The following is a 24,269-nucleotide window of genomic DNA, read 5'->3' as shown; positions in this document are numbered from 1 at the left end:
ACATTTATTTCATTAGCGTCCTTATCTGCTCCGGAATATAGGTTAACCCATTGAAAAGGAGAACTTTCGGAATCTGGGTCATTTTCGTAAATAGGTCGTGCAAGTGGTTGCAATTGTTGTGCATAGAGCAACGTGTCGCCGCTCTATATAACCCCCATAACCACTCGTTCCTCCCACATATCCGCTATATGCATGTAAGCACATAAGGGCCAATGTATTTCTGGCGAAGGGCGGCAGGCCCACTATTGCTATCTTACTGCAAGGCAACCTGCAAAAGTATCAACTGCGCTCTCAGAAACGTATCACCTCCCCCATACCCTTACTTTCAGTTGCATTTTTTATTATGTATGTATATTCAATGCTGCGCTTGTAAATGAAAAAACAACAAATTTTAGTAGGTAATTGGGGCAAACAGTCTCGTTACAAAGTCCTCAACATTCCACCGACATCGCACCGTTGGGGCCGGCAATGAATGACTTAATATTTGCTTACCCAGTGATAATGGCATGAATAACGACTTTAACTTTTCTCTTTTCTGATGAATAAAATGGAGACGCGTTCGAACAGTAAAAGGCTTCGAAAAAGATTTCAAAAATTATTTACATTTACTTAAGTTTTTAGGACGTTAGCTTTCGAATTTTTTTTCTATTGTTGCTTGAGGTGAATTAATTTCGTTTGTTTCCATTCCAGGCTCATGGTCCACGCTTTCAATGCACTTGGAAAGGATGTCATCAATATGAGAACACTGTGGCCAAAATTGAATTACACGTGCGAACTGCTCATTTGGGGTGAGTATTTTAGAAACAAAAAAGATATTTTATATGAAAATCTGGACCCTGAGACTTGCTTTCTAGAGACACTTTCGTCAAGCGTATTATGGGCCACATCGCTCAAATCTAAATCAAAATCACTACGAAGAGATTTGAATTTGCCTCATTGTCAAATTCTTGGGTGCATATGAAGATGTGGCTATAAATCGCCCCTGCTTCATTACCCGCCCGGATTTTATAGAACATTGGAGCGAATTGTCCAGAGATTGAAATTTTTTATCCACAGAAGGACACTCTCTGATCTTATGATTTACTTATACAATATTGGGCTGGAAGCTAAATGGTTACAGATTACTAATACAATTGTTTTCAAATTGAATTGATTTTGCCTCGATATTATACTTAATCGGATCATCTGTTGCCTAATATAATATCACTTCACTTCACTTGCTCCTTCATGATAAAGTTGCTCGGTGAAGTGCATTCACAAGATGGATTTCCGAAACATGTTGTCTAATTGCTTACGTAAAGGAGGAGAATCATTCGTTTTTTAAGGTTGGGAAAACTCGAACAAGCAAGGCATGCTTGGTTTTAAAACTCGGAAGTGTTGGCTTCATAGACATTGCCTTGGATGTCGTAAAAGAAATGACAGATCGGCCGAGGATATCGTCGCTGCCCATGAAAATGCAGAGAAGAACCCGAGGCAGTCAATTCCCTGCCGTACATAAGAACTTGTATTGACGCAAACTTTAACGTGGGATATGTTGCGTCAGAACTTAGGCGATATGGAACTGACGTTGCAGATCAAAATTAATGGCCAACCAACAGCGAGCGCTACAGATCGATAATAACTAATTTTTGGCACAAATTGAACGATATAAACATAGATGAGATGTGCTTCCAGCAGAATCCCATTGCGTGCTGTGATGGGCATTTAATATGAACGATATGAAGGTATGATCACCTCGGTCAGCAAGATCTACGATTTGACCTGGCTAGCTTTCAGAACTTGTAGGTCTATGTCAATATACCAGAATCAACATACCCTCCAAGCCAACATAAGCCAGACCAATGCTCAAATTCAGCTGGTTTTATGTAGCAGGGTCATTGAATATTGCACTTCTCGAATCTGAACTACCGTGCGAAGCTGTGGTGAACATCTAAGTAACATCGCATTTTATACATAATGCCCTTGCAGTTGCAATAATATATTTAGGGAGATGATTCAGTTTGGAAGTCGCTGCGCGAATAAATCGATTGTTTCATCCACGATGTACATCGTTTATTTGAGATTACTAGAACTGCATTACCATGTTCCTATAACGCAGTCACTGCTTGCCTGGTCTAATTTTTCAAAGATAAGACCAAAAGACAGGCCTGACCACAATCTGTATTAGACAATCGCTCGTTGTGGATGCATTTCCTTCTTAGGGATAACGTTCGGATTTTCCGAGGCCCTGAGTCAACAATTATGTGGACGGATCCATTCAGATGAAAATGCGACTAATCAGGGAAAATAAGTTGTTTCGAAATTCTTGTTGGTATTTAATTTATGTTCCGTCAGTTTTCACTATGCACAACATCTGTATCTCGTATCTTGCAAATGCCATCCTCCAAACGGACGACCCTTTGGATTATTTTGATTGACGTCTGATAATGCTACGTCAGAGGTTCATAAATACTGCACTAAATATTTGCATGTCCAAAACAAATTTCAAAAAGTTCCTTTAAAAGTAAATGTGTAAGGTTTTTTCACTGAATATAGCCGTGTGGGGTATCAAATGAAAGGTCTCCATTAGTAATTTTCGAAGCTGATATTGGTTTTGACATTGTTTGGAAAGGAGAGGAGTGTTGGGATCCGAGAAACGCCAATAACATCAAGGATCCGTTCTCAGAAACTACCCAACCCAAAATCAGAAAAAACATGTCCTGTTCACAAGCAATTACATTTTGATTTTACCAATGTTGGTAAAAAGCTTCTTATTTTACCTGCTTTTGGGGTTCGAAGGTTATTGGATATGGGAATAAGTTTCCGGCTTTTTTAAACAAAGTCTTTTATTTATTTAAACAGCGAAGTAGATAATGGCTCTATGTGAAGTTTTCACTATTGGAAGCGACAGTTTTTCTCCATCTTTCAGAGGTGGTAAACCAATTCCTCGAAGATAACAATCCGGTACTTTCGACTCAATCCCTTTTTCGATACTTTGCACTCCCCAGTAAGTGCTGATTGCATCGGAATAAATGAGAATCCGAAGGAGCAATTTCTGGGGAATACGGCGGGTGGGTCAAGATTATACAGTTGTTAATTTCAAATATTTTTTCACCAGTAGAACATGTGGCCTAGCATTGTCATACAGCAAAACAATTTGATTTTGTCTTCTGCATCATTCCTGTCGTTTTTCCCTCAAAGCTCTATTCAAAGGTAACAATCGCCAGTAATTTTCCGAACGGCTTAAATAGTTCATTATAAATAACAGGACTCGGATCCCATCAGATGCGCAAAATAACCTTTGAGTCATGAGTATCCTGTTTTGGGATTGATGTACCTACTTCACCTACAATCACCCAATTTTTCGTCACCCCACACATGCAAAAAGGGTGTTAAACTGTTTTTCACCAAGTATAGTCATGTGAGATATCAAATGAAAGGTCTCAATAAGTACTTCCCGAAGCTCGGTTCTAGTTTTGACATTTGTTGGAAAGATGGGAAGTGCGGGTTGTTGAAGGTAACCATCTCTTTGGCAGAACCATTCTCAGAAACTATTCAACCGAAAAATCTTAAAAAATCAAGAGGCTTCTACTATATGGTGCCTAGGCTCCGAAATACCTTCCATACCTCCATAAGTTATGTAGATTCTATCACATAATATATATACGTGCTATAATGGGGCAAATGCACACTCAAATCTCTTTATATTAGAAATACACAAAACCTTTCATACTTGAAGCGTCCAGCTTCCGGTTTCCCGACTTATTGGCTTAATTGACTTAATAAACCTGCCAATTTTCAAGATTCTTCATTGCCATTTTCTACAATTCAAGAAGCATCTCAGACGTCACCAAACGTCTTCCCATATCATTCTACTTTAATTGATGTGGTCCCCATTTCCCTGCATGTTGGACCATTTCCATCGCGGACAAACTTTTACCGGCTTTTCAAACACGTCGAAATCACCACTTTGGAGGCGTTGAAACCACTACTTCTGAGTTGTTTTAGACTTAGCGTGATCACCACTCCTGCCAGGTGCGAAAACCACAACATCATTCGCTACCTCTTTGTGAAGGGAAGGATTCCAGTTGAGATTTTGAATGTGGTTAAAACTGTTTATAGTGATGGATGATAAATTGTATGTACAAATGATATCGGGAGCTCCCAAATGGTCATACTTCAATGCATGACGATCAGAGGAGCGGAAACCGTTCAATTATGATTTATGGAAAAATCCGAGGGTGACAATTGCAGATTGACATTGGATTAACTCTCTGCGATGTTTCCGCAAATCTCCAGATTTGTACTAGCCTAAAGGTTTATCGGAAACTGTCTGCGAGATGGGTCCCAAAACGGTTGACAAAACAGCACAAGTTAGATCGAGTGCAGACCGAGGAGTTTTTCAAACGCCGCAAACTCGAAGACGATGATTCTATTCACTTCATTGTTGCTGGAAATCAGGATCAGATCAAACCAAAGGACAGTCTTAACAGTCCTTTTAATTTGTTTAGGCTTCCCCACACACTTTTCTACCCTACTCCAATAAAATTCAAAATTACAATTTCGACCAAAAAAAATCACAGCATTGTATTTTGGGACCATCAAAGCATAATTTTGATTTCATATCTGATTCAGGGGGAGACTATCGGCCCGGCAAAATTCTGAGATACCCTAAAAAAATTGTAAAGGACGATTCAGAATAAAAGAAGAGCGCCATGACTGCAGACACGACAATGTCAAGTTTCACACGGCAATACCACGAAAGCAACTTCCCTGGTCCAGTTTGGGTGGGACGGTTCAGGCCACCCCCATATTTACTTAACCTGTTTTCGAGCGGGCATCAAACAATTGATCCCTGCATGGATCGAATGGGAGGGATGGATGTTTTACAAATCTTCTTCTTTTGCTTTTGTCTCGGTCACAAATGTTATCAGATAATTTCTTTTAATTCGATTATTTTGAAGACCATAAAAATTGAGTACACTTGCTGTCTGATTTTGCCTCGTGAATACTATCACACATCCAGAGGAACTGTTGACTTGTATTCAAATCCACTAGATGAAAGGCAAATTGGCACCTAGAAAATCGCCGACCAGATAGGAGAATCAGTAAACGAGGGTCATACGCTATTCAATGGCGTCATTGAACTGTAACAAATAGATCCCTTGAAATGAAAACTTCTAGAGGGCATGGATCAACATCGGATTGTAGCGTCGTGAAGAATATATTTTTGGTTAGACAGTCATTGGTGGGGCTTGTATATCTTCTGATCAGCTTATCAATTTATAGCCTTTCGGGAAAATTATCAGGTAGATTTTCCATACGTTAGTTAGTTAGTTAGTATCATCCTGTTAGATATGAATCAAAATGTGTAGATTTCAATGTGCTAACGCTTCCAAAAAATCCAGCATATCCTGTGTATTTTTATTTGGCAGAAGAAGGACAAGGTGTCAGTTAAAGTCGAATTTGTCTGACGTGTTTGACATTTTCCAAGCGACAATCTTTAATTGGCTATTCGAAAAGAGAAAGAATGTTCCATTAACCCCTTGTTCCAGAATTTTATAACGAGGCTATACCTAAGGCCTTAAGGTCACCCTAAGCATTTGGAGCGTGTGAGTCTTATTATTCGCTCACATTATGATACCTCTAAGTGAGGAAGCTGACCATAACATTTTCATGCTCAAGCTAACCATTCAGTCCCATCTAAATAAACTTTCAAGTGATTCTCGATTTCTCAATATGGAAATCATCCCACTCATCATCGAATCATGTCTTCCACCATGGATCCAAACAAAAAACTCCCAAGTCATTCCAAAATCTTTGACCTACATTCCTCTTTGAAGAAGCCATGCTGAAAGAAACCATTTTCTATTTTATCGGCCAAGTGGCTAGTTTGCGTCCAGTGATCCAACCGGGAAGTCGTTGGTTCAGCACATATGTAAACATGACTGTGTCTAGAATTGAAATCGCTTTTGGTGACCCTAAAAGCACCATTCAACGGCCAATAAATAAACAATGCCTCGTTTACCATCAATTTCCATAAAGATGATATTTATGTGCTTAATGGCTCAAGCACGTGTTTCGAGTTCTTATCGTCCAGACGGGAACGCCTAGCGAAACTATCGGATGGGGTAACTGTTCTTTAACGAAATTCTTAGTGGCCAGGCTAATAACCTAAAACGCGTGCATCTATTTTTGGTTGAAAATGTTTAGAATTTCCTTTGATCGTGTGTTGCAGAGAGTGGTCGGAATGGCGGATTTGTCTAGTTTTCAGAATTTTGCTTAGAATTTATAGTGGAGATTATTGGAATGGGAAGATCCCGTGCTTTGGTCACATAACTCAACACATTTGTGGTGATCAGTACAGGATTTTTAATTTCAATCTTTTGCTGAGGCGTTCTTCAATAAATTGGTGCAAAGAACCGAAGTCTGAACTACGAATCCCTCAAGCTGAATCCCCTCAAGCAAAGCACAACCTGCAGAAAAACCAACTCCAACATTCTATGGTTAGCTGTTTTCCGGTCTAAACAAACCAGAATGATGTTGATACCGGTATCGGTAAACAGAACTCTTTTGAGGTTAAGCTATTCCAGCACTCTCCGTTTGTATCTATCTTTAAACGGATTCTTTCCGCATTGGTATCCACTATTCACCATATTGGATATCATAGCATGGCGACTGGTCAGTCAATGGAGCTTGGCCGGCTTCGCGTTGCTTCACTACCCAGAAATGCACATGATCATCACTCGCTGATCCGCTCGACAGACACATATGGGATCCATTTGAATTTCCGATAGACTCTACTTCAGAACAATACTCAAGTGGCCTGCATACCCTCCAACTATGCCAAATGCCGGAATGATTTACATAATCGAATGGAGCGTTTTGTATTTATGATTATGAGGTTTTGGGTGGATCACATTATGGAAACAGCAAGTTGTTTGCAGTTAAGCGCTTCTTCCCCGGGTCGTTGCTATTCAGCATGCGTAGATGGATGATAATGAGTCGGGAATAGTAGGTTAAAATGTGGGAGTGTGAATTTGCGCAATTAATTTCAATTTCAGTTAACGATTCCAATATAAAATTCATGGGAGTGTTGTCCATTAAATATCTGTTAGTTGGCCTACTTAGAATAAATAGTGCGTAGATATTGCTGATGGACCGTTTAACCGGCTTCAGGGAATTCGAGATAGTGGCTATTCCGCTGTGTTCTTATAGGTCTGGGGTTTTGAAGCCATTTTGTTTCATTTTCTTTTATGAAATTTAATGCCAATTTGAGTATTGTGTCTAATAGTGTTTGGGTGACCTTTTTGTATCGACTTTCAATCCATCGTTTGCGAAAAATTGCAAAACATGTGGAGACCGGTAGTTCAAAACTCCACACAAATAGTGCGCCATGGCTGAAGGTGCTTAATGGATGAAAAGTATGACTTCGTTTTTTTCACATTGTAAATATAATGCCTTCATGTCTCTAAAAATATTCTTTCCAAAATGGTTTTCTACGGCCGCCTTCATCTCACTGTCGGTTGAAAATCTTCTTCCACTTAACTCCTCTTTTAAATCTGAAAATAGGAAATAGTCACTGAAAGTCAAGTCCGGGTTGTACGATGGGTGGTCTATTTTTGTGAATATCGTAACTTTCAAGGCATCCCTCGGGTGGTGGAGATGAACGAACTCGCTATTCTGCAAAAATAGCACTTCGCGTGCCAACTTGCCACGTATCTTCTGTATGACAGCCCCACGTGCGGGACCCAGCAATTTAGCGTAGTATCCTAGCTATCCCAGAAATTGACTTTGCCATTTTGAATTTCTTTGGTGGCGTTTCTCCCTTTTTTATCCAGTGCGTCGAATCTTGTTCGGACTCCGAGTTATATTGAGGAACTCAGGCTTCAACAAGTCTAAATCATTCTGCCACAATTCCTAAAAATCTTAACTATGCTGGCTTGACGAGAGAGGACGATTCTCTCCGGGAGTTTCCTCGAAGGCACGGATTAGGAATTTCAGTGGAAAAAGGGATAAAAGGAGCGCCCGCACAGTTTTCACCCCGGCTCTGGATTTACGCGTTCGCATTTTCATGTTCATTTAAAATCTCCCCAATTTGTTCTTTGCTAGTTTGTACTTCTGCTTTTATCTGTCCCAATTTATGTCTTCAGTCGGCCATTACTTATTTCTCCATCTTTTAGACATTTTCTTCGGTCACTAGCGTCACCGAGCGCACCGCACGGAGGTCGTCTTCGCCGGTGTCTCTTTCTTGTTGAAATAGTCGAGCTACACAGGTACAGAATTACCAAGAACTGATGTTTTTTAAAAAAAAGGTTGATTGACGGTTTTGTCCAGGGCAGAGGCAACTTATCTCTTCTGCAGCCTCACCGCTGCGCTGCTAACAGTGTGACTGAAAGTGGCAACAGGTGGCAATCGCTCCATTTATATATAATCCCAAAAACGACATGAAGGTGAATTATATTCAAGTGAAATCCGTCATATGTTCACACCTAAATTAGGTCGAAGTAAATTTTTTATTCAGGATGCAGAGAATTCTGAGTCCGCATCCACTTAATGACGGACCGGATAACTTGCATCCTCACCAGCAGCAATAGTGCGTAGACGTAGTTGACACGTTACACCCCAGAGTTTTATGACAACTAAATATAATGACTAATCAACAAGCCGTTGAGTAAATCCATTTAGGAATAATAACCTGTTTAGCTGTTACATTTATTACGGCAAGATTTTTGACAGCTTCCCGAACCCCTGCCTAATTAATCTTCCCCGTCTATATTGCATTGATCAATAACACAACGTCAGTGTATTCATCTGAGAGTAGCAACACCTTATCCGCGTAACGATGCGCATTTTTCAAGAGAATTCATTGAGTCTTCTCTAGATTTATAGTGTTGAACCTTCTTTCCTACTGAATAACGCTACAGACCATGGTCTTCCAATCAAATATGGTTTACATGCTAAGTGCAAGCTGACTCATTTGATGTACTTAAACAGAAAGGTGACATGCTTAACCGTGATACTCGGATGAAATTTGGTTTAGGCAGGTATTGAATTCATCACGAGCAGCATGTCGAACAACACATTGATAACCTCCACATCCTCCACAAGCAATGTCCGACACAAACTTTTTTTACATTCACCTAGAAATCCTGCAGTGAGCTCATTTTGGAATCGATGATTTGAAAGATGCTCTGATACCGCAACTCCTGCAACGTCTAAACCTGATGTTGAAATCACGAATAAGCGCATTTTATGTGTTTGCTATTTCTGCATTGCCATATGCATTCAGAATACTACCGTGGACGCAAGCTAATCTGTAAAACGTCCAGCGGCGGATACGGACTACTATGCCCAAATTCTGAATGCATCAACCAGATATTACCGTGGAGCGAATGAACCTGCCTCGTCAAATCGGAGACAGAGGGATGGATATGAACCGCGGGTAGCATCCGTTAGTTCTGCTTATGAAATGTATTGGAACCGGCCAGGTTTAACTGCTCAGTCATTGACTTTTTACGTTAACATTCTCCCTGGTATTCGCCAAGGATGTTTTTTGTGAAGTGTTCAATGCTTCTTTTTTTTTGTTTGGCAGCACTTTATAATATGTACATAACGATTTCCTCTATTGTTATTACAACAGAGTTTGTCACTTTTTTTATAAATAAGGCAAATGACACTTTTGTGTTAATCTTCCGGCATAGTTTCGTCAAATCAAGTAGTGTTTATGAGTTCACGAGGCTTGGTCGCCATCCCCACTTTTCTTGCTTTTAGAAGATTACCAGATATTGCATCCACAGCCGATGCTTTTTTCTGAGCGTTTTCAGTTCCTCCGCTCCTACGTTGCCCGGAGATTGGATTTGATTGTGGCATTCAGTAGCTCTTGGAAATATTGGGGCTATTGACTTTTTATTTGCCCCATGTCTCCAATTAGATTCCCTGGGGATGGGGACAGAAATCCTGTTATCACTCTTTTCGTTGTTATAGCCGGATTTAAAATTATGATTAGATATTCGTAACAAAGTAGATGCACGCTTGTATCCGTCCAATTTTTGTTGATTTCGAACAGGTATACCATACGACCGTATCGATCACTCGGTACCATACAAAATATTACCTTAATTTAAGGTCCAGTCCAATCAATTCATCAGAATGACAATAAGTCAGTCTAGCTCTCAAACAGAGATATGAAATCAAGTTACAAGATGTTTCGGCAATCTAGATTAAGGCAAGGCGATAAGCCTCCTAACATTATTTAATGTCACTCTGAAGTAGATAATCTGCAAGATGCCAGTAGCAGTGTATAACTCATCCCAGATAGTCGCCTATATGGATGATGTAAATATTCTTGCATGATCAAAAGAAAGAGCCCTTGACGAGGTAGCCAATGAAACAAACGAAGAAATTACTTGTCTTCTTTTTCTTCAGCCTTGGCCCGTTCACAAGCGGGGTTGGCTCGTCGTGATCGGTATCGCCAGTTGGCTCCATCGAATGCCTGATCTCGAGGCTTTTAAATCCCCATCCAGCGTATCAAGCCATCGTTGTTTCGGCCTGCCTTTTGGTCGTTTACCATCGACTTCGATGTTGAGACCAATCTTGGTAAGTGAATTCTCGTTAGCACGAATTGCGTGACTATACCATCAAAAACGCCTCTCGCAATTTTTCCACGATCGATGCAACTCCATAATGATCGCGGATATCCCCATTTCGTATGTGATCAAAACGACACTAGTACAACGCAACATCTTCGTCTCCATTACCGCAAGACGCCATTCATTGTCTTTTATAGTCGACCAACACTCAGAACCATAGAGAGCGATCATCATATTTGTAACGACATTGTATGCATTTTCTTGGTCGGCCTGTCGCGGGACCTGTCACCAAGAGAGATCAGGTAGGATCTAGCATAGTGGAATAACTCCAACTATGCTCTATTTATCTCTTTCCCTGATCTCAGCATTTTATTTTTGTTTTACTGAGGATAGTACAGAGTACGTTGCCCGAAACCCTCCTCCTTTACCTGGGCTTGGGACCAGCATACTATGTTAATAGCATGACGGAGTTTGCTTGTCAAAAAAACAATTTTGAAAAATAAAAATGTACACAGGAGAACAGAGTTCATAGTATATAAAATGTTGGTTCGGTCCGTTCCGAGTTATGGCAGCGAAACTTGGATGATACACCAGGATTTCGGGAGGCCAAGAACCGACATCGGACTATAACGATATAGAAGGAGGAGAAGCTTGAACTGCTCATCATCACAACAAGAATAGTATTAGTTGATCAAACGGGTTCACATATAATATTGAAGTTATTAATCCTCATAATAGAAACATTGAATTGAAATACGCGGAGAAGAAAGTTGATCGTTTTCAAGTTTAACTACTTCGACTACAATTCCATCGACTCTTGCCAACTTATGGGTCTTAAGCCGATGAATTGCACTCTGTGCGTAGTGGTGGCGGCATTTATCCGTAGTTTCCGATTGGCGGATCCTCGGTATTCTGATTATGGAGCGGTTCAGCAAAATACTCAAACTATCAATACGACCACACGGTCGGAAATTAAGTTTTCCTCTTCGATGGGATCAATGACCATCGAGGTATTTTTGGCTTCATCCTGCCGACTTGCTGGTAAAACTTGCGCGATTACTCCCTGCACTTTTCGAGCTCACATTTCTGTTCGTTCTTCTAGACTTTTCTTTTCAATGTGTGAAGTCGCTTCCCCACTCAACGAAGTTCGTAGTTAACCTCTGCGTGTGGCAGCTAGTTTACTATCGTCAACAAACCAATCGTTGCGATTTTTTTGTGACTGAGGCCAAATATCTTTCTGGCCGTACTGATGATAACGTTCTCCATGTGGTTTAAGCTTGTTTGTCGTTGCTTCATCTCTAAGCATAGCTACGATTATTACTTCATCCATTTCCCTCATTTAAATCTTATGCAGAATTGCTTCAGTTCTGTTGGTGAGAGTAATCACCTTATTCGCCAAGAGGATTCGAATTGGTCTTATTTTTCAACCCCGAAGCACCATGCCAACATGTCCGGTTTTGCGCCAAGGTCCACCAAATCGATATCCCTCAAAGCTGTGTGGCGTCGTGACCTACGCCAGCGCTCCATCTTAGGTAGGGTCTACCATAGATATTGCCTTTATAGACTTTCCGGGTGGGATCATCCTCATCCATACGAATTAAGTGACCCGCCCACCGTAACCTATTGAGCCGGATTTTATCCACAACCTGACGGTCATAGTATCGTTCATAGATTTCATCGTAATGTAGGCTACGGAATCGTCCATCCTCATGTAGGGGGCCAAAAATTCTTCAGAGGATTCTCCTCTCGAACGCGGCCAAGAGTTCGCAATTCTTCTTGCTAAGAAACCAAGGCTTCGAGGAATACATGAGGCCTGGCAAGATCATTGCCTTGTACAGTAAGAGCTTTGACCCTACGGTAAGACGTTTTGGAACAGTTTTTGTAAGCTGAAATAGACTGTTAGCTGACAACAACCATGCGCGGATTTCATCATCATAGCTGTTATCGGATGTGATTTTCGACCCTATATAGGAGAAATTATCAACGATCTCAAAGTTGTATTCTCCTATCTTTATTCTTTCCGTTTGACCAGTGCGGTTTGATGTTGGTTGGTTGGTTTTCGGAGCTTACGTTGCCACCATATACTTTGTCTTGCCTTCATTGATGTGCAGCCCAAGATCTCGCGCAGCCTGCTCGATCTGGATGAAGGCAGTTTGTACGTCTCGGGTCGTTCTTCCCATGATGTCGATATCGTCAGCATAGGCCAGTAGTAGGGTGGACTTAAAGGGTCAACACGGATCACTTTCTCGAGGGCCAGGTTAAAGAGGACGCATGATAGGACATCCCCTTGTCGTAGACCTTTGTTGATGCCCAATGGTCTTGAGAGTGACCCTGCTCCTCTAATGTCCCGAAGTTTAGCGAGACTACAAAAACCAGGGAATGAATTTCTGTATTCTGTGAGGACATCGAGGGTAAAATAAGAACACAAATCTTCTCGCCAATTTTTCTTTTTATATATTTTCCAATCTGGCCATAATGTTTTTTCCAATCAAAGACAATTATCTGTTTTCTTCACTATCAATTACATAATTTTCTTTTTGTCATCCTAGCATAAACATTCAGCGTACCGAGAAAATTATCTCAAATAAAAGGTTAATAGTTTCTAGTCTTTTTTCTTGTCCTTAACTGAATGCACTCTACGACAATCTGCTCGGCGCGCTCTCTGATTGCTCGAATCTGCATAGTATTCTGTTCAATAAAGCAAAATGTAAATAGTAGTACGATGGGCGTATTACCGCCGTTCTATTTGTCTCTTTCGTCCGCATCATCTCCCGTTCTGTTTCAAACATAAACAAGGAAAAAAGTCGATAACAGTATAAATTTACAAAATATATCATCGTTCACTTTAAACCAAAATCAATCTTGAGCGGTAAGGCGGAGGGACGCGTCGGGGTTTCTGTTGCACATTGACGGAAAGGGCGCCTTACTTGAAACGTGATTTTCAGGTGTCGCGACCCCCAAACAATAAGCCGCTGGCACTTTCGCTTTTGCCATTCTCAGCGTTTTTGCTCTTTACAAAAATAAAACGTAAAATAAATAATAAAATATCGACTACTTCGAAAACAATTAAAAAAAGGTCGCTTTAAAATAAAGTCATAAACTATGTCGTGTAATTCTACTTAATATTAATGATAATCTTCGTCTTCTGCACTTTTTCACTCCTAACCCGTTGAAACTTTGTGAAAGCGAACCGTTTTCTGCACGTGGTGCAAGTCTGAAAAGGGTAGAACTAAATCCGACCGCGGAGATCGTTGTCAATATGAAAAGGCCCGTCCACTAGATTTGCCGCGAACTGAGTTTAGAGAAGGAGAATATGTTGCGTAGTTATGGCGGGGTCAGACTCGTAATAGTGGAAATGGGTGGGCGTTGGATCGTGATTTCGTGTTTTGTTCGAGGTTTCGGAGAAGTTTGAATGCGGCAGACACGTCCGGAGAGTAAGTTTAGCTGCTGTTGAAGTATTGCTTGAGTAGGACCACAATGCTCGACCTTAGAAGTAAAGTTGTGGAGGAAGTAACGATGTTTCGGTAGGAGGGAGGTTCCGTCTGGCATTATTCTAGACTGTTTGGTTGATTATCGCGTGGGTTATGTCCATTGACGCCTCGCCGATCCCGTTCACGGTTATTCCATTGACTAAGTTAACGGCTGTAATCGAAGGATGATTTCTTGAGTTTCGGGTCAATTGGGAGAAGGGAATGAACTTACCATTTCGAACGCCTTGCGCGTCCAAGTGTGCCCAATAGGCCTCTGACGGTGACTGAGTATTAGTTCCGGGCGGAGCAGTGACCGGCGCTCCAGTGTACCTAAAGTAGGGGTTTTTAAGATCTAACGTGTTGCTAGAGGAAATGTGTGTCCCCTCAATCCGCAAATCGATTGTCACATCGTAGCTCTGCCGCTTATTCGCCACGAGTAACACACGGCCTGTCAGCATCTGACCTTGCTTAATGAAAATTGGCATGTGAAGAAGACACCGGACCTGGTACCAGTGCGTCAGCGGAGCTGTGGGTGCAGTCGAGAGCCACACTTGCTGCGTTGATCCCAGGAATTCTACGTCGAACCAGAACGCGAGGCCGTGGCAAATTCCAGTCTGCAAGGCGTGGAATTCGAGAGGTATGTCTGCAAGGGAAGCATTGTTTGCGATTAGGGGCAGCTAAGGGACTGTCCAGGGACTTACCAATGTCATGCAAATCGCTTTCATTGTCTTTCAAGAAGTCACAGACGTATCTTATCGACTTGGCCATGCAAATTCGAATATCGAATGTATCTACGATTGGCTGGCGGAAATACTCCTTCATTGCTTCCTTATGCAACACCGTCAGGTCGACTCCATGGAACGCCGACTGATACCAGAAGTTCGCCTTATTGTACTGCTCTGAGTAGAGCGCCTCGTCACTGAATGGCGCAATATGCAGGTCGCCGTGCGTCGGGAACATTTTACCGTTTGGCTTAAGCCACTTCCTCGCGTGCAAATATGTCTCGAGCATGCGCTCGTTGAACAGCATGTAGCCCATCGGCTCGGAGATGATAATGTCCACCATTTGCGGCAATTCAATTTCCTCTATTTTCCCGGGGATCACCATAATTTTTTCCTGCACGTTGTTCGACATAACCAGCTGTTGCGCGTACTGGGCCATGTTGCTCGCTTCGATCGCATACACCTTGGCGGCTCCGGCCTGTACAGCAAAGAACGAAAGGATTCCCGACCCAGCGCCAACATCCAGGACAACTTTATTCTGCCGGGAAGGAAAGAAATGTGCCAGGGTGCATGGGAGAAGGTAGGAATCCGGCAGCAACTGCCTAACTTACGTGAAAATCCGATAAATTCCCTAAGATAGCTTTTTGGTAGGTGCTCGTCCGAACGTAGTCCTGCATCATGTTTTGCTGCTGGCTCAGGTAGCCGTAAAACTGGAAATACTGTGAAGCGGAAGACTCTTCGGTTCGTTGTGAAAATACTGATTTTGGGCGGTGACGTTTTACTTTATCTACTATTTTACGAAAACGTGATGCATCTGCAAAGGAGACGCTTAGCTGTACTGAGCCTTGCATGCCGATCACACTGGCTTACCTGTGTCTGCGTTAAATCTAAGACAAATATCCTCGTCGTCTGTGTTTATTACTTCACCTCTCTGGCCCAGTCGCGCTGTGTCTGTTTCTGATGTGAGAAGATATTCTATGGACTTCGTGCCCTCTTCATCTGCAAGGAATGTCGACCGTTAGTTCTGATCAGCTATCATTTGGGTTGGGGGTGGATTTAACAGTGAATCAAAGTAGATCTGGGGAAAGGAACTAACAGGAATTATCACCCAATCTCACAGAACGACCCCAATTGAACTCCTCCTGCGGATTTGTCTTGAAATTTAACTCTTAAACTGAAGTTTGTAGTTATTTTTGACCTCACTTGGTTGCATTGCTGCACAGAATTACGCTGAGCCACATTATAAACAAAAGATCTCATTGTACAAGGCAAGGATAAGAACTATCAAGGACTGTGTCAAGAACAACGGCATCGCTTGCCACCCGAATGATCCCCGGAAGCAAGCCTCGCCTTCTCGAGATGCACTCGTCGCTTTCGATTTTTCGGCTGCACTCCTGCCGGTGCATAAACAATGCCGAGAGCCACTCGGCTCGGGCGATTCTCATGCGAATCGATTATGCCCTCGAAGTTGTTTTCTCTGTGGAAAACCCGCGCGGCTGCCCGTAGCAATTCCACATCACCTTCCCCCGCCCCCAAATTAACTTTTCATTTTCCATTCATTCATTCATGGTCAGCAGGCAATTTTCCAGCCCCTCTTCTCGCAATCAATGCATTGCACATCGTCGCCCGTCCCCACGCAAGCCGTGCACAGCTCCCATGGGCCAATCGACTACTACGAGGATGATAACAGCGCACTTGCGAAAATTCCCGGGCATAACGATGACTAGGGCAGCGGCACCAGGCACTATAAGCGCGTCAAATTTCGTCGCAAGATTTCTTCTTGTGACTTTTCGGAGCGTCAATGGCAAGGGAATTCTGCGCGCGGGGAGAAATCTGCTCGACGTTGCCGGCCGCAACACACATGAAATGGTCAACAGCAAGCAGACCGCAAAGTTTGCGGCTGTTGTTATTACATTTTGGGAAGTTTCCATTGGTCGCGCCATTGTTTACGTCGTCCGGCGGGGCCACTCACCTAATGTGATTTTCAGGATGGTTCCCTGAGGATCGTAGCCGCACGCAACTGTGCAGGGTTTATCGAACTTTTTCACCAGCTGCAGATTCTCCTCGATCTTATAAACAAAAACGCCGTGGAAGGTCCCCTCCGCCATCATCATCGCACTGTTGTCGCCCGTCGTCCACGCGTGGTCCAATTTGAGATTCGAGACGTCGTCTTTCTCCCAATGGCTTTGTGTACTGGCTCCGTAGAGTTCTGCTGCGTCCCACTCCACGCCGCAGATGCAGCTCGCAACAATGAGTCCTTTTGTTGCGCTTTTTGCGCCGATCGCGGTCCGTTTTGCTGTTTGTCGAGGCGCCGCTTAGGTTGTTTGCTTCGTCGTGGGAATCCTCACGTTTCGAAGCACGCGTTCACGTCGCACCTTTGTGTTAGTATCGCGGTATAGTCCCGCACGCTTGATCTGCTCAAAGGCCGAAATCACGAACAAAAGAGCACTTTTCTCCCGGATTTCTGGTGCCGTCACGTCTTTGATTCGATGCTGCTGGGCCCGTCGCGGTGTGCTAAACTTGCGCCGATTTTTCACACCATCAACACTCGTACTCCACTACACCCGGATGCGCGCAATTCCAACGGAACATCCAATGCAAGATTCGCGAATTATCTATGCGATTTTTCCAATTGAAAAGGTGTTCTGGGAAAATCGCTTTTTGACATTAGGAGCGCGTATTCACGATTTCAAGTTCATTATTGGAGTGGAGACGGGCAATGTGTGTGTGTGACTTCTCTATTTGGACACATAATACAGGGAAATTAGTGGAGTTGTGTGCATGGCGATTGCGCGAAAATGGCGCCTGGGTATTGCCCAGCATAGAAATTAAGGGAATTTATCTGTAATGCTTTGAGTAGCAAAGATTTAAACCAGCCCGGGGTATTTCTCACTTTTGATTTTTTTGTGTTTGCAATCTTTTTCTAATAAAACTATCGAACGTAGTGAAAACGTATTTATATGGAGACGTCACACTCTAAGAATGGTTCAAAAATGGTTAGCTGGCTTAAAATTTGGGCGAGAAAGTATTTTCGCAACCGGCGATAAACAACCAAAGAATATTTTTCTTTGGCCTTGCATTTAATGAACTGGAACTTCCATAGGATTTGCCTGGAATGTTTTTATATTTTCCTGAAAAATTGTTGAAAATGAACGAAAAAGACTATAAAAGACAAAAGGACAATGAAAGGCGTCTCGCGGCAATAAAACGAAGACGACACTTTGGAGCAGTGAAGAAATGAAGATATTCGCGTTAGTTATGAGGTTGCAGCAATCGGGAATCCACTTGCCATTGGTCTGAACATCAAAGCCGATCGGAAACGATCAAATCATCGACAGAAGCAACGGTGATTTTACACGCTGGAAGGTAGTTTGCATTCAGATCATGATTTTGGTCGAGCGAAATTGGTGCCAGTCCTCATGTATTCCTCGGAGATTTGGGTTCTTACCAAAAAGAATTAGGAATTCTTAGCCGCGTTCGAAAGAAGAATCCTCCGAAGAACTTTTGCCTTCCTACATGAGGATGGACAATTCCATAACCTACATAACGACAAAATCTATTAGCGATACCATGACCGTCAGGTTGTGGATAAAATCCGGCTCAATGATGATGAAATGGCTTAACTGGTCAATACGAAGCGGCACAGATTCTGAATGGGACAAAGGCTAAAGAAGAAGATGGATATGATTTCGATTTTAGTATTAGGTTGTTGCAAATGAAATGTCGGATATTTGAGTAAAATTTCAAAAAACTATAACTTCTATGAAAATTAATTTTATTAGTCAAAATAAGAACCAGCAGCTTCAATGCACTTTTCCCAACGAGATACAAGGGCATTTATTCCAGTTTCGTAAAAGTCTGGGTTTCTAGAGCTAAGAAATTCTGAAATTGCTGAATTGTTTCCCCGCCAAAAAGTGATCCAAATGCTTAAAAAAGTGGTAGTCGGTTGGCGAGACGTCGGGTGAATATGGTGGATGAGGAAGAGTCTCATATCGTAATTCATTTAATTTTTGGACCGTCATTCTGGAAACATGATGTCGGGCGTTATCATGGAGCAGTATCACTCCATCTCTGTTGACCAATCTAGGCCGCTGAACACGTAATTTCTCGTGCATTTCATCAAGTTGGGCACAATATTTCTCTGCATTAATTGTTTCACCACGCTCCAAAAACGAATAATGAATAATTCCAGATGCAGACCACCAAACAGTTACCATTACCTTCTTCGGGTGAAGGCTCGGTTTTGGCATGTGTTGTGGAGGCTGATCGGCATCTAGCCATTGCGCTGATCTGCGACGGTTGTCGTACAATATCCACTTTTCATCGCATGTCACTATTCTGCGCAAAAAGGGATTGTTCCTGTTGCGGTTGAGTAGAGAACTGGATATTTCCATTCGCAGCGCCATGTTTTGCTCGTTGAGTTCATGCGGAACCCACTTATCAAGCTTCTTCACCTTTCCAAGCTGTTGTAAGTGCCGAGATACTGTCGAATAGTGTACGCCTATTTTGTCTGCAATGTCACGAATCGATGATCGGGGATCAGATTCCACTATCAAACGCAACTCGTCGTTGTCGATCGATGGTCCTGGGTGTCCACGAGGTTCACTTTGGAGGGTCATGTCGCCTGATCGGAATTTTTCGAACCACCGCTGTGTCGTTCGTTCGTTTGTTGCGTCAGCTCCAAATGTTCTGCAAATGTTTCTGGTTGCCTCCGCTGCGTTGTGACCAAGTTTAAATTCATATAGAAAAAGTAGACGTTTTTGACTCCCTTCCATGCTTTTTTCTTTGAGTTTTACTTGGAACTTCAATGACGATTGAAACTGAAATGACTCCTTGATCGAACGAACGACTATTTATACTCAATTATCCCATACCACCAGAGTCACCTTGCGGCAGTTTTAAACATTAAAATCATAACTAACTTCACTTCATTGAAAAATCCGACATTTCATTTGCAACAACCTAATATTATTCTGGCACTACGTTTTATATTACCTCTTAGAAATTACTGGCTAATACTCCACAATCCCAATGTTTCAATGGAAAATGGTTAACGCGTATCTAATTTGCATTCTAGAGACAAACCTAACTTTATTCTAACTCGAAATTTCGATACTAAAACGATTTGGCGGAATGGCGTCTTGATTAACTTGACAAAAGACCGAAAGCTGGTCTGCAATTCCATTTTCACATTTCTAAATATTGACGTGGCTACCTTGTGCTCAATCAATTGTGGGTTATACTAAATGAATCTTTTGGCTTAGCATTAAAACCATATCGTCTCAGCTAAACTTGGAAAATCTACGTCCAAAAACAAATGTCTCGCTCTACTTCCAAGAGACATAAATGCCATAAGAACCCCCGATGAGATATGATGGAGTGCAGATATCAAACTTCTTTTCCCAGCCAAACAAGCAGCCTACTTTTTCAATAAGACATCCAACACAACCAAGTAAATAAACTTTGTTTTGCCTCGCGACAACTGGACCAAGGCGGTAATGTAGGCAAGTAGAAAACTGGAGACAGACACCTGGAGTTTCTTGTGCCAGAAGTCTAGTGTGAGAAATGTTTCGGCATCTATTGGCTTTCCTAGGAAAAGTTTTTGATACCTAAAACAACCAGAAATACCTCACACTAAGAGACAGACAACACTGAAGTCACTCTTGCCCTGTCATGCACCGTTTGTCCAATTTTCTTTCAAAACACAAAAAGGTCAATCAGAGCCTGACATGGACACATCCACTGGCTCAAGCCTTCTAAAAACCGCAAAATTTGGCCTGAATGCAGTTCAAATCATCCAAGGAATGGAGAGAAATAAGAGTCGTTCAAAGACAGACAAAAACCTGAAGGACCTAATAATTTTCCGACCGAACGTTTCGATCAACCTGTCTCATCTGCTAACATCCTAAATTGTATGTTTCAAACCAGACTAGCAGGATTGTGGACTCACACTCCTTACCCAAAAAACCCAAAAACAGCTTGTATATAGGAAACGGGGCTCGACCTTCTCCTGTTTAAATGAAGCACTTCTTCGCATCTCGACTCCTAGCAATACTTAAAAAAATACGTAAAGAATAGACTGAACCGCATTCATCAGACAGTGCTGCCTACTGGATAATGGACCTCCGACATTGACAAGTCACATACATTCTAGCTGTAGCCTTGTGTTTGGTGTTGCGAATCTGCTCGAAGCAGCTTATCTTCGAGTCTATCATGATGCTAGCGTTCTCCACTAGATTGATTTTGTGACCACAGTCAGAGCCCCACTGAGACAAGCAACAACGGTACCAGTCTATACCAAGTGCATGGCTTAGCATTCATGCTGGTGGATGCAAGACATACCTAAATCTCTACAGAACTAAGGAGTACGGCACCCGTGTTGAAACGCAACACTACGCCGAGGCCCGAAGGTCTCTTCACGCTTGAGCATAACCAGAACCCCATGAAACTCCCACTAGGGGGCCAACCGCAAACAACTGAGCTGTACTCACATACAACGGGAGTTCACCCGAGGCCTTTGGAGCATTCGCCTACTGCATCACGGCCGGCAAGCCAAAGTGAGTATAGCGTCTCCCGGTGCCACCACTATGGAAGTTCTCCTCGGTCACTTGGTTTTGGTTTGGCCGACAGGGTTGCCGCACCGTCTTCCTCACCGCCACCTCTGAGTACCACTGGCATCGACAAGACCATTCACGAACCTGAATCGAACGGACTGTGGGAACCTACTTCTTCGTCAGGACGACTACTTTGCTTTCTCCACAACTAGGGCCAATCCATACCCAGTCATCGATTTGCTGACTCGCCGCATCACCATTCATAGTATATGCTGAGCTTGTTCGACCGTACGTGTGATAACCAGTACGGCAACATCACCAGCGAGTTGTCGCAGGCTATCGTATGAGGCACTCGAAAGGCCCGGGTCAAGGATAGACCTCTGAGCCATTCCCGATGTGATTCTCATGCCGCTGCTCTTACCAGCTCTCGTGGAACATGACACGGTCCTTCAAATAGTCTTTCAATATCTGCAGAAGGTAGCCTGGAATATGGAAACAGTTTTCCAGCGTTTTAAGTATGTCCCGTCACCTCGCGGAATTGAAGATACTTCTTACATTTAGCCACCACTCATCGACAGCTGGCCTCAGCTAGTCGCAGCGCCTGGACTACTTCTGCAATTGCATAAATTGTGGATCGCCCCCTCCTCAAACCGCTCCCGCGGCTCGTATTGCATCAGCCAGTATTGGCTTAATGATCACTGTGTTCAATATATTTAGAGAACGTAATCTCCCAGCGGGAGGGAAAACGGTCACTCTCAAATATTGCGTTGAATATGCTAAACAACTCCGGCTTATATTTGAATACAAATTTCAACACTTAGCTGTATCGAGGCTGCTTAGAGGCCCATAGTGACTTCAGTACCAGCCCACCTTGTGAGTGAAGCACCTATATGGATGTTGGCATAGCATTGCAAATAACCAACATCTAAAATATGAGGTAAAATTGTCAAACGCCACTCATCAGTTCAAAAATTGTGCATTCGAAATTAAATGGATATGGAAGGATAGAAACCAAGGATTTTGGTCAGACTTAGCTAATTCATTATAAACAGCTAATAATCTATCCATCTGCATAGCAGTTTAATGAGCCAGTCAGAATCCTACTTCGATGAAGGTACCAAAGAGAGAGAGAGAGAGAGAGGATCTAGAAAGAAGGAAACCAAACCGTTCGAATATCAATCCAGCGGCTCACTAACGAGATCGAAGAACAGAAAACAGCCCTGAATGATATTATCAAGTTTGAAAGCAATGGTAATATAGGTAAATTTGTTCTCACCTGTAAGAATGTTGCTTGGGATATGTTCTCTCTCTCTCATTGCTCTCCATTTGGTACGATCCGACATCAAATAGATGTTGACTTAGAATTCCTAATATAGCAAAAAATAGTTTGACTTTGGCCTTGCTTAGGCTTAAAATATTGGCGATTTTAAATTGAATATAGTTCACGCTGTGTTTGCGATTATACAAAGGGGGGTTTCTATCTGGTCTCCTTACAGTTGTGTGTGGGTGGATGTGAGGCAGTGTCTGATGAGTTACCTCTGCTCTGGATGAGATCGTTAGGCTTCTCTGCTGTAAGAGTGGTTTGCATTGGTAGTTCAAGAAAGTAGGGGTTGACCAGATTGGTTATAATTTTAAATTGTGCCCTAAGGACTATTTCTTCTTCTTTAGCTTTTGTAGCTGGAACGGATCGTCTAGATTGAATTCGCCAGTTTTCTCGATCCTGAGTTTGGTTCGGATGAAGTCGAGGGATTTCCAAACTATCTCTATCTATCTAGGTACATCAAATAACCGTTGTTTTGGCCAGTCTTTTTGTCGTTTTCCATCGACTTTAGTGCGAATCGCATAGCTAAACCATTGAAGGACGCCTCTCTTGTAATATTTCTATGATGACGGAGTCACCTTTTTGGAAGTGATCATAGCGAGGTCCAACGGAACATCTGCGTCTCCATTACCGCGAAGTGCCATCCATTGGCTTTGTAGTCGGCCAGTATTCAGGACCATAGAGTCGTGCAACGTGATCATCATTCCACTTTTGGACAAATTATTGTGAAGCTCTCGGAGAACATTATCTGCATAGAGCAGTGAGAATATCCATGATAACAACAAAGAGGATTGTCCCCTTCTTGATAAAGTTCGGCAGGGATTCGAAGTGTTTTGATATACCTTCTACGAATTTTAGCGCTCGACTTCCTTTGGCAGATGTATTGCTGTTATGGATATCAGATGAATAATCGCGCAGCGTATAGTGTGTCAGTAGTTACAAAGCTCTTGACACGTATGTCTAATAATACCTCTTAAATTAACGACCTCTTTCCAAGTGAGTAGTCTGAATAGTATTCCTAGTTGGACCTTCGAAAGATCTGCGATCACAACAAAGTAGCATTTTCTACAATTTTCCACGATGAATGATATTCTATCAAAGTGATAAACTGAGTCATTTTCTTCACAAACGAAGCTATGGTATCACCAAATGTTTGTCCATTATCGGACCAAAAATGCTTTTTTCCACCATCACTGCCACCTAATTAAGAGCTAGTAAATCTAGTGCTAAGCTTATGTGTTTAATTTAGATTTGTAAATGTCTAATTAGATAGTATTCGATGCATTGGAATTCCTTTCTTAGCACAGAATTAAATAAGTTTAGACTTGATGGAGCCCATATATCTCCAAACCCCTTAGCAATGAATAAAAATTCAGAATATTCTTTAGTTTTATTAATTTCTTTCCATCTATTCCTTGCAGCCCGAAAAAGCCACGACACTCATTCGATGACGATGGTGGTACATTCAGCGAAAGCGATCATGAAGAAGAGTTTTATTACACGGAAATCGAAGAAGATGACAAAAGTCCAACTCCACCATCTCCGCCCACGCTTAGCCATCGCGATATGGCTCGGCCGCCACATGAAGATCCTGAATTTCAAAGACAGATAGTCGGAAGCTTTAGGTAGAG

General features: G+C 42.3%; 2 protein-coding genes across 3 annotated transcripts in view; one reads left to right on the top strand and one right to left on the bottom strand.

The window, feature by feature from the left end:
- LOC119660612 (zinc finger protein 704) overlaps nucleotides 1–24,269 on the top strand; it is a 473,444-nt gene that overhangs the window by 433,586 nt on the left and 15,589 nt on the right. For both annotated transcript variants that reach the window (XM_038069306.1, XM_038069305.1), the window contains exons 5-6: nucleotides 691–788; nucleotides 24,060–24,263. In XM_038069306.1, coding sequence (XP_037925234.1) covers nucleotides 691–788; nucleotides 24,060–24,263 — 302 coding nt within the window. The remainder of the gene's footprint in view (nucleotides 1–690; nucleotides 789–24,059; nucleotides 24,264–24,269) is intronic.
- On the bottom strand, nucleotides 13,003–17,668 carry LOC119660613 (histone-arginine methyltransferase CARMER). Its single transcript, XM_038069307.1, has 6 exons — nucleotides 16,736–17,668; nucleotides 15,634–15,762; nucleotides 15,375–15,577; nucleotides 14,743–15,301; nucleotides 14,274–14,684; nucleotides 13,003–14,213 (listed from the first exon to the last, which is right to left on the bottom strand). The coding sequence occupies exons 1-6, from the start codon at nucleotides 16,875–16,877 to the stop codon at nucleotides 14,125–14,127; spliced, it is 1,533 nt and encodes a 510-aa protein (XP_037925235.1). The 5' UTR covers nucleotides 16,878–17,668; the 3' UTR covers nucleotides 13,003–14,124.

This window comes from Hermetia illucens, chromosome 6 (genome assembly GCF_905115235.1).
Source record: "Hermetia illucens chromosome 6, iHerIll2.2.curated.20191125, whole genome shotgun sequence".
NCBI classification, from domain to species: domain Eukaryota; kingdom Metazoa; phylum Arthropoda; class Insecta; order Diptera; family Stratiomyidae; genus Hermetia; species Hermetia illucens.
Note: the sequence above shows the minus strand (reverse complement) of the source record. Positions and strands in the feature narration are given on the sequence as shown.

Coding starts and splice junctions, on each gene's coding strand:
- LOC119660613 (XM_038069307.1), bottom strand. CDS start 16,877: ATGATGATGGCGGAGGGGACCTTCCACGGCGTTTTTGTTTATAAGATC. Junction 14,685..14,742: donor AAGCGATTTGCATGACATTG/GTAAGTCCCTGG, acceptor CTTCCCTTGCAG/ACATACCTCTCGAATTCCAC. Junction 14,214..14,273: donor CGCGCAAGGCGTTCGAAATG/GTAAGTTCATTC, acceptor CTTCGATTACAG/CCGTTAACTTAGTCAATGGA.